General features: G+C 32.9%; 1 protein-coding gene across 2 annotated transcripts; it reads right to left on the minus strand.

Moving 5' to 3' along the window:
* Window positions 1-50: 50 nt before the first annotated feature.
* Window positions 51-11,222, minus strand: LOC105347500 (inositol polyphosphate 1-phosphatase). 2 transcript variants are annotated; one of them, XM_034454790.2, is made up of 7 exons: window positions 11,076-11,202; window positions 9,495-9,578; window positions 7,082-7,367; window positions 5,944-6,061; window positions 5,134-5,280; window positions 4,132-4,300; window positions 51-3,937 (listed from the first exon to the last, which is right to left on the minus strand). In XM_034454790.2, exons 3-7 carry the CDS (start codon window positions 7,295-7,297, stop codon window positions 3,439-3,441), a joined length of 1,149 nt encoding a protein of 382 aa, XP_034310681.2. In that variant the 5' UTR covers window positions 7,298-7,367; window positions 9,495-9,578; window positions 11,076-11,202; the 3' UTR covers window positions 51-3,438. The 2 variants fall into 2 exon arrangements, with proteins under 2 accessions (XP_034310681.2, XP_011454921.3); XM_011456619.4 differs by lacking the exon at window positions 9,495-9,578 and having other exon boundaries at window positions 11,076-11,222.
* Between the last annotated feature and the right edge of the window lie 9 nt (window positions 11,223-11,231).

An 11,231-nucleotide genomic window follows, 5' to 3' on the forward strand; every position in this document is an offset into this window, starting at 1 on the left:
CAAGTTTTGTGTGGAGTGATAAATATTTATATTTAAATTAAAACATCCTGTTTTGTAATATAATAAACTTTTTATTATAAAATATCAAATACAGGAACATACACAATAGGATATATATGTATACTTTTTATATATATTATAATATGCATGTTGAATGGTTACAAGTACATGTACATGTATATATCTTTCATAGAGTAAAACTATTTTAAACTGAGACATCGTTCCAAGCGTGCTTAAATGGGATAATGTCACTAACTTAGGCGATTTAATTTTTCGGTCATCTTTCTTAAAAATTCATTCTACTAAAAATGAATTGTTTATATAAATACATTACTAAAGCATCTACACAGCTAAAACGCAAGCAATATATAGCTACAGCTACATTAAAATGACATACATCACAGTAATTGGATATATTTACATTTTTCAGTGTCTTTTCCTGTGATATCACTATGTACCAATTTTGTACTATATATACAGTCCAATAAATTCAAATCACTTACAATTGGGGCACAAGCGGGGTTTGCTTATTTATATTCAAATATTTCTAAAATTGCTGAAAACTATGTAAATATGAGTAATAACAAATCAATTTTTGAATATTATGAGGTGATCATTTCATTTAGGGCATGATCATGCACATCGCTCATAAAGCTCTCAGGCTTTATTCGATTTGATCACACCCCAACCAAAATTTTAATCCCATAATTCTCAAAGAATGATTCCTTAAAGTAATCTATAGGAAGTGTTTTTATATGGTACATTCATTTTAATCTCTGTATAAACCTCTTTTATATAAATCAGACTTTGAAGAAGTTTTACTTTTTCCTAAATTTATTTTTTGCTAAATAAAAAGATATATATAAGAGCAACAATGGCAGTGTTTTAAAAAAGAAGATAGTTAAAAAACAGTAGATGATATTCTTTTAAAATTTGTAAAATATAACATTATAATGAGGTATTTACTTGTGTGTTTTCAAGGTACACTGATATGCATTTATTTTTCTGGTAAATTAATAAGGCTCCCATTGTATTAAGTGAAAAAATTCAAATGAACAAAAAAAAAAAATCTTGATGCATATTGTATATTGGCAAATGTGAATTCAATAAAATCTTATGTAGTTTAATAGCAATATTATCTACTCTTTTGCCTATACCTATCTCTTCCTAATTTACAAGGGCAATTAAATAAAATCTCTCTCTCTCTCTCTCTCTCTCTCTCTCTCTCTCTCAGGAGGAGGCATCTATGTCTTTTAATATTAAAATAAAGAATTACCCCTTTCATCAATTACCTTCTCCATTTACTCTATACCCCCATCTTAATTTTTTTCTACAGTTACTATATTCTTTTATAGCTATTTATTCTGTAAAAGCTAGCTAGATCACAATCTCTCACTGCGAATTACCTCCCTTACGCCTATAATCATTTCGTTATTTTAACAAGTACATGTATTAAATACAAATATTATGGCAACTAATGTGCGAGTATTAAAAAAAAAACAAGGCTTGCTCGAGTCCGTCATTGTAGCATCACGTACACCAGCAAAATACCTTAATCATAAAATCAAAACACAGATACTGTACAACTCTTAATTAACAAAAATGAAATAATTTGCAACTGCCATGCTTTCTTTTGCTTTGCATATAACCACTGATAAAAATGTTATAGTAGACAAAAACAACAACAATATACATCAATACTATCATAATAAATAAACATCAATATTATTATGAAATATCACCAATTGACTGTATTCATATAATAAAATACTGTTAGAGTAATATTTTCTACACATATTTTTAGTCTCTAAATGGACATAGATACCTATTAAATCTGATTCTTATCATCAAACCTACCTATCAATTAAGTGCCATCAATGCAAGAATAATGTCTATATAAAAGGGGGGGGGGGGTTAAAACCAAAAACATTTAGATCGTGTATGTGGAGGGGGGGGGGGTAGTAAAATTTAAACCACTTAAATTTCATATATACAGGTATCAAAATTCTTGCCTCCTTATTATCATGTGCGAGTAACTGTCTTTGACATTGATACATAATGATAGACACATTTGAAATACAGATAGAATTATGACAGTCAGACTGGTTTCGAATACCGGTGCCAAATAGCTCAGTTGGTAGAGCACCTGACTAGAGATTCAGGGGGCACGGGTTCCAATCCAGGTCTGGTCCGTCATTATTTCTCCCATCCTGTTACAGATGATAGGTAAAAAATAACTGATGACATCACAAATGATGATGTCATAGTATCATATACATGTACGGTAATGAGAACACTTTATTTGTGAACAAAACTTGCACCATAAAAACTGAATAATCTAAAATCAATAATATAACTAAAGCAGAAAAATTGCAGTAATAAAATACATGATTTAATCACATGACTAGTTAGTAAATACATATATTTTGTATATATTTTGAAATGGACCAACTACACACCTAATGGAGGGTTTAAATACTGGTCAAGAGGGGAAAAAAATAAAAATTTAAAAAGAAGTTGGAAAAAAAGTACGAGTAAAAACGAAAGCAGACCATGTGTAAACACAAAAATCGTATCTTAATTATTTTCAAATACGAGTAATACTAAACTGTAAATCTACACTCTGGAGTGTTATCTTTGAAGGAATCAGATTTTCAATACCTTTATGTGAATATTTCTTCTCATTGCAAACAAAAATCTGGAATACCATTGTCACCATGAGTAAATGCTGTATGGTAAAAGAGGTATACTGAAATTGCAAACATAACTAAGTTTGGGAAAAAAACCCAAACAACTTACCGTATTTTGCCCTGTATTAAGAAAAATTGGGCGTTGATGAAAAAAAAACCATACAGCAACACTACTTAAATATAATATTCAAATTTTAGATTTGGATAACCTTGGCTCAGTCAGGAACCCATGAAAATAATCTATAATCTTTGAAAATTGAATAAAATTTGTGCAATTTTGCTATTACAAACAAAAACCTGACTTTGACATTCCATTTTTCAATTCTACTGTTAACAAAGTGTTTGTGTCTGCTATTTCTACAAAAATATGAAAGAATTCCTAAAATACATGGATATTGTTCAGAGTGCTAAACAAAATTTTTTTCCCCTCAAATTCTATTGGCTTTTTTTTTGGTGTAAATTTAATTTTTCAAAAATATTTACTGGTATGTACAGTACATACAATTTTTTCAACATTTACGGTACATAAATAAATTAACATGTACAGTTTTATCATTGAGGCTTATATGGAATTTACAATGTGAAATTGGGATGAACTCTAATGTATTTTTCACAAGAAGTTGATAACTATCCTTTTTTTTTACCACACAAAACACATACTATATAAAACTACTTTTTGAAAAGGTAAAATGATCTACATGGCAAAATATGGTAATTAAAAACCAGTTGTCTTTCCTTGGTTGAATGATCAATTATCTCTGTTTGCTTTTATTATTGCTTGTAATGCCTCCAAAGAGCAATATGCAACAATGCCATCTCGGTTGCACCATCTTTGGGAACCAGAACCAGGTTGGTTGTCATGGTGATAAGTAATCTGCTGGTTCAAGCTTAACTCTGAACAAGATGAAAGGTCACCATTGAAGTCACATAAACTCTTGTAACTAATGACTCCTCCATTTTGTGCCAGAAGAATCGCATGGGGGGCACAGCAATCCCACATATAGGTGCTACTCTTGGACAGAACATAAGCATCCGCGATACCCTGATTGACGCAGAGAAGCTTGTATCCTGCACCCGCCGCATGTTGGACAGAACACGAGGCTCTGAATTTTTTCTGGACGTCTGGTTTTTCGCTCTGACTCATCAGCACTACTAGGTTTTGCTTGTTGTTGGTGGTTTTTGCAGATGGAAGGGAGAAAACTTTTGTCTCTCCTATTGCTACACCCCACATCAGATCCCCTTTCCATCTATTAAGGTAACAGAAAAAACAGTCCACATGTTATTCATGCACTGTAAGATTTTGTCAGCTTATTCCAATCTTTAATATATTCTGTCATCAGCAAATATCATAGCTGTAACTAAGTGTCAAATACCACTTTCAAAACTAGTACATTTAAACAAATTTTTAAACAATCATGTCAAAAGTAGAGACTATACTGACTTCTCTCCCGTGCTCTGTGCAAACGGTCGGTTACAGACCCCTAGCTGGGGTAGCCCCGCGGATTTACTGTAGACGCCCAGGAGTACCACCACACACTGCAGACCGCACGACACCAGGCCTTTGTCATTGATTATACCACACAGACCATCGATGTACTGGGCCGTGGAATCTGAAAAATTCAAAGTTTCTACTAATATCTACAGTTTTACTGCTACAGAATCCCACAGACACTGTAGATTCCTTTTTTTATGCTAATACTTCATTCTGCAATCCCGCTGTTTTGTATCAAACACGAGAATATAAAATCGTGAATGTGGAACTTTTATTCTAATTTCTTATAATTCTAAACTCTCAGAAAATAAAAGTGAAATTTTAAAATCTGTGAGGGGTACTTTCATTATTCACAGTGTTCAATTCTACTTTCTATTTTTAGAGATGATTTTTTGATCAAGTAAAGGAAAATTCCAAATATTTCAGCTTTAAAAGTTGGATATTTTTTCTATATCCCTTTACAGAGCTCTTCTTCTTTTATACTGTAAATTCCTAATTAAACGCAAGGAATTAATATCTGCGTAAAATCATGAGAAGTCCATCTTGCGAATTTTAAAATCTCGCTTTTAATTTTGGGACACATGTAAAAACCAGAAACTAAGATGAAATTTCGGCATTCGCGCTTTTATGTTCTCGCGATTTGATGGTAAATCTTTGAATCGCAGAATTACTGTATACGGTATACTGGATTATATTCACCTTGTTTATTTTCGCCCTTTTTCACTTGCAAACAGTTCACCCGTCTTAAATTCACCCAATCAAAATTGTGAATAAAGAAAGATAGTTTGAGACATAGGAATTCGTCCAGTCTTAAATTCGCTCGCTGATAACGAGGGTGAAAGGGACGAAAATAAAACGGGGGCGAATATTTCCCTGTATACAGTACAATGTATTCTTAAAGTGGCCACAACCATCAAACCCTCTTTCTTAATATGAAAGCTGTAGAATTACCAATCGGATCAATCCAGACTCCGAGATCCTCCAGATCCAGGTCTACATCCACATCATCCAGTTCCGGACCTGCGTCTACCAGCACCTCCTCGTGAGCAACCTTGGCCAGCAACCTGGCAGCAGCCATGTTGTCATCTAGCACAGAACCTACAGGCAATATACCAGTGCAACATTATTCTTACAGACATAAGATATCAGGTTCCAGGGCCATAAAACTTAGACGAGCTCACTTTTGATTTCAGTCTCCCTTTCCCACTCTATCTTCCTTTTGTTAAAGTGAGACTAAGGTTGTCTAAGTTTTATGGCCCCAGGGCCTTCAAAAAAGTTTCAATAATTATCGGAGTTGGCTGCTTATAAATTTTTATCAGATCTCATTAGTGTGGTTTCATCAATGTTCGTGAGCATAAATCTTCATCTCAACAACACCTAATGCTACTTTAGTACAGAACCTTAGACATATTAGTCAGTCTGTCAATTTCTAATAACATATCGTGTTGATAGGATCATAAATGTCCACAAAATTTACGTATCCCTGAAACTGTGATTTTATTAAATCTGCAAAAATTGATGCTCAAAAGTAATGACGAATCACAGTAGAGATAAAAAGTTTTATACTAACAGCAGGACTTTGACAAGGGTTATTTGCATGTCAAAGACAAATCAGAACAAAAAGGTGAAGAATCCACAAATCATACTTCCTATTCTGTATTACGTGACAGAATGGGAAGCATTTACCTGAGTGATGAGGGATTATATGCAGTGGTAAATTTCATTGAGAAAATCAATATTTGCATATTTTTTTATACCTACATAAGAGCTGGGCTGTCGCTTCTTGGTCTTGAAGTACCTGCACAGAAATTGACTCGCCTAGAACATTGGTGAATTTGTTGCTCTCTTCTCCATAAATACTAGCGCCAATGCCCGGAAACTAAAACCAACATACATTAATGTCATTACACCTACCAGTATTAGTAAATTACTAAATAATAGCACACTAAAAATTTAATTGCAGTTTTTTCTCTTATTATATCATTTTGTTCAATTAAGAGGAAAAATTTGAGAGAATCAATTTGAAAAGTGAAGCTGATGCAGTTTTTAGTGGAAATAAGTTCATTTTCACAGTTGAAATTTACGGTATTAATTTGGAATTGCTTTTTGGGGCGATTTTAGTTTAACATTATGATAAGTATAATAATGGGAGAGGGCGGTCTAAGTTTCTGAACTTGTGCCCAATCCCAGTTGTAATTTTGTACAATAAAAATATGTTCAGATCAAAATCAAATTATTAGTATAATAAATACATGTAAATAAATGTATCACATAAGACCCAAGCAATTATAGAGATCATAATTAATTTTGAACATCCACTTAGTACTTTGATCAGTATAATACACTGACACATATAGAACCATTTTAACAAGACCTTGGACTTTCAGTAGGACGTAGCTCTCTATTTCTTGTGTCAAACAAGTTCAAAATGACATGTCTGTTTCAAGTGAAATAAGTAGTCTTAGCTCAAAAGCCAGATAAATCCTGTTGATTAAAAGGAGACATGGCTGAGGGGATAGCGATGAAATAGACAGGCCTATGTCACATTGCTGTTTGATACACCTACCCAAAGTCCAAGCTCTTGTTAAAATGGTTCTAAATGTATCACCTATGTTATTCAATAAATCACACAATGAATGCTTCATTAACTTTACCAAACAATTTTCCATGCACATATCTTTCAAGACCAAAATAAAAAAAAGTTGAAAAATTAAACAGGTAAAAGTGACTTTCATTGTCGAGATTACCACTTGTCAGGGAAATAGGGGAATATGCATGTCAAAGAAAAAGTAGCTGGATAGTGCAAGAATTGAAGAAAAAAAATCTGCTGCTTGTATGAAAAAGTGATATGCATGAATCTTTATGATCTAATCCAGAATGATAAATAAATCTTGTTTACCTGGGCACTAAGATCGTGTCTAACGGTTTCCTGCACCAAAACATCGGCCAAGGTCTTAAAATCCTGAACAAATCGGCGATTTTTCTGGTCCCCAGCTTTCTCCTGAACCAGCAATTCAAGTAACGCGGACTCTGCTCGGATGACCCTGGCAATTTTGGCACCTTTCTCGGAGGCGTTCACCAGCGCCTGAAGTAAACTCCGTGCTGGAACCTTCATTTTCTCCCAGATTCTTGACGCAACGTTTCTTGTTCCCTCCTGTTCACTCCACGAAATATGGATATTTTTCCTGGAAAGATAAGAACGAAAAAAAGAAGGCTATATTCTGTATAGTGTTAGATTATTGATTTTACATTGCAACATGAGCTTTTCACAATTTTTACGCAGTAAGTCAGGCACGTAGCATCAGGGGGGGGCCAGGGGGGGATTTTTTTTTGGAAGTATAGTTGAGTCTACCCCCCCCCCCCCCCCCCCCCCCCCCCCCCCCCCCCCCCCACGGATTAGGATTTTGAGGATTTTTGGAAAACTTTAAATTTCCCTTTTTTTGCTTGTCAAGATTTTTTGGATGGGTCTGGCCCCCCCACTTTCAAAAACGATGCTACGTGCCTGTAAGTAGTTCCTCTCCTATCATGAGCTAGCTAGGTGTGGAATTTAATATCGTTAGTAAAAGTATCAAAGAAATTTTATCTTTCAGGCTAATGTGTAACTTTATTATCTTAGTATATTGCTCCAGAAATTATAGCTGTAAATATATACCATAAATAATCGAAAATTTCACCAGAAGGCCAAATTTCAATAGAATGGTAAATTCCCAATAATATTATTAATAAGTAGATTTTATCACATTTCAATCATATTATGCATATTTAATGTATTAAAGTAATTTCATAAATTGCAGTTCCAAGAATATATATTAAATGCGTCCCTGATGAGGTAGAGAGCTGAATTTGAAACAAACACAGAATATACATGAGGGCTCTTTTAACTACTGAATGTTTATTGCAGGAATTGCATGCTCATAGAATAAGAATTCAAACAAAACCAGTTAATTAAATAAATAATATTTGTGCATGGGCAACAATTCTCAGCATCGATCAAAATGTCAATACATAAAGCCCATACCAAATAATCAGAAAAAACTTTGAGTTCATTTAGTTCATAAAAAGAAAATAATCCAAAAACCAATACTTTGACTTAGCATGTACTCAGAAGCCCCAAAATCCTCTCAGTTTACATACATGTACAATAACAATTATACAGGGTACATGCATACATCACAATACATCAAGATCATAGATTTTTGTAGACTTATAATATAATTACCTCTCAGAAACATTATTTCTGCCTTATAGACCAATAAAACTGAGTATCCTAAAACCAACATTTTACACGAAATATTACAAAATTTTTTACATTGGATTCAGGTAATTACTACCTCTTTTACACCTGTTAGAGGACTTTTTCTGTCATTTGAGATAATTTAATGTATTTCCTGTCTAGTGGTGGATGGGATATTCTTCACAGAAATACCATGCACATAACATTATCAATTAATTTTAGTTCTATTAATTAATTTCAATTAAGATCGCAGTTCAGAGAATCACAATAATTTTGATTTGAAATTTGTAGGTCAAATTGCAATTGAATTGTTATTCGATCTAACATCAAGCCTAGCTGGCTTAATTGCCATTGACACTAAATAATGAGGATGCATGCATGAACAAAGCAGAGTTTGAGTTTTCCCAACTAGGCTCAGAAGGGGGGGGGGGGGGGGGGGGGGGGGAGGGATTCTTTATAGAGCTAGCTAACATTTGTTTTGATATTTTTGTTGACAGCGCATCCCAGAATTCCTACTCTATAGTCCTAGCTTCATCAAAAATGGCTGACAGATCAAGTAGATTAAATTGTTCATTAAAAATTAGAAAAAAAATCATGAATTGTTTAAAGTACATGTAGATGTAATTAAACATTTATATAGCTTTATTTAAAAAAAAAAACCCCCAGAGTTTCTATCTCTTTTTGTGTATGGTGTTGTTTAATTGAGAAAAATTAACATACATGTACGAAGAAAACTAAGAAAGCTAGATCATGAATATATAAGGGAATGTCTTTGCATGCATGCTGAACATACAATGTAATTACAATTAAGATTAATTTCTATGCTTTGAATAAATGTGATTCTAAATGAATGCTTAATCAGATCTGATCTAATGTACTTTCAATAAATTAATTTTCGGTGACATACTTCATTACCTGACCACATTTCTAGAGACCGAATCAATAAAATCTGATATCGAATAATATTTTGCCATCTTGACAGACAATTTTTACCAAATGTTGGAATACTGGTACAAACATAAAGATTGTTTAATATCAGTTAGTTCTGATTGATTTTCGATGGTTTAAAGTAAATTACCTCAGAGTCTGAACTCCAGGTAGTAGTTATAATCAGACCCTCGTAAAATTGCTGATCTGAAGAAGGGTGAGGCAGATTTATTGTCTGCACATGAGAATTAATTTTTCTTTACAATAAGTGCTAAATAATTTACTTGTAAAGAAAAGTTAATGGGAAACCTTGTACCAGTAGAATGATAGCCACCACCCCCCCCCATATAAAAAAAATATTTTAAAAAATTTCCCTATATAATAACAAACTATTTGTCACCCTATCCCCTGAATGGGGACAATTAAGTTGTATATTTCAGTTAATAATTAAGCTAGCTCTGAGATATTTCTCTTCAAATTCTGTGATAAAAACCCCTGGGTCTTTCAGTTTGAGCTAGTTGAACTTAACACAAATAATGGAAAGGAAATGATGTTGGTGTAAATGTTTATTAGAAAACTACCTTATATTCAGTAATTTCGCGATGGTCTAATTTTTTATATCGCAAAAATTACTGTCGCAAATTAAAACTTATACAGCTAGACTTTCCTAATTTTTGCAAATTTTGTGACACACGGAAAAATCGGATATACGTGTTTTTTTTTGTTAAAACTGATTTCAGAAGATATTTGACACATCAACCCAAGACTTTAAAAACAATTAAATTATTCAGCATCAACTCAATCAAGGTTCTTTTTTTTTTTACAGACGGGTAAATTAACTTTGATGAATATTTAAAAGTCAATAAAATTATGCTAGGTTACATGTAACATGATTATAATTATCCGCATTATACTTGTAATCTCTTATAGCCTGTGACTGTCTGTCCCAAGATATTTATATGCAGCACATTTGGACAATTTTTCATAAATATACAAATACCTGTGAAATTAACTACACTCATGCAATTGAAATATCGATGCACGGTAAAAGATCCAAGAAATCCTTAATTATTGACACAGTTCAATCTGATTAAAATTATTAAAAACGAGTAGCCAAACATCATTAAAACGGGAGCATCGAGGATCATTTTTTCACTCTGCAAAACTCACAAGAACGAAAACAGATTTCTTGTGGAGATTGATAATGGGAAATGTTTACATCTTTTCTCCTATGGACGTTACTTGGAATACCTCGCACAATTTTTCAATATTATCATTTGGGTAATTTCATTTTTGATGCAATGTAAAATCTCCGTAGACATTTTATTTCTAGCCATTGTATTGAAACCTGACAAGCTTAAGAGGGGGCGTTTCAAAGGGAAAATCTTGGGATTTTTTTATACTGTTGAATAAACAGCGTTTGAATCATGAGTTACTTATAAATAACGAATAATTCAAGAAAGTGTGTTGCATTTATAAATAATAAAATATCTTCGGACAGACATACTGCAAACGATAAAACAACCATGGCAAATATGAATACAAAAGATTTCCATAATAACAATTATCCGAAATAATTATTTGCCCTCAAAAACTTAATGAAAATTTCCCTGGCAAAAACAAAATACATCATCATGTTAAATTCTTAATGATAACACTCTTTTTCTTTGTAACATAATCAGAGACAAGAAACAGCTGATGTAGTCATGTGTTAAATCATATATGAACATACCGTGTCTTTGTGTGAATGCTATCTGTCTAAATTCTTAGAGCACATATTCTGTTTACATCTTTAAAAAGTCAAGGAAATGTCAAAATTGTTGAATAAACTACTTTTTGCTATCACTTCCGTGAGAACTACGTCATCAAACTGTGTGTTTGACCCACA

This window comes from Magallana gigas, chromosome 10, assembly GCF_963853765.1.
Source record: "Magallana gigas chromosome 10, xbMagGiga1.1, whole genome shotgun sequence".
Lineage (NCBI taxonomy): Eukaryota > Metazoa > Mollusca > Bivalvia > Ostreida > Ostreidae > Magallana > Magallana gigas.

Coding starts and splice junctions, on each gene's coding strand:
- LOC105347500 (XM_011456619.4), bottom strand. CDS start 7,297: ATGAAGGTTCCAGCACGGAGTTTACTTCAGGCGCTGGTGAACGCCTCC. Junction 5,281..5,943: donor AGCGACAGCCCAGCTCTTAT/GTAGGTATAAAA, acceptor TATTGCCTGTAG/GTTCTGTGCTAGATGACAAC. Junction 3,938..4,131: donor GCACAGAGCACGGGAGAGAA/GTCAGTATAGTC, acceptor TTACCTTAATAG/ATGGAAAGGGGATCTGATGT.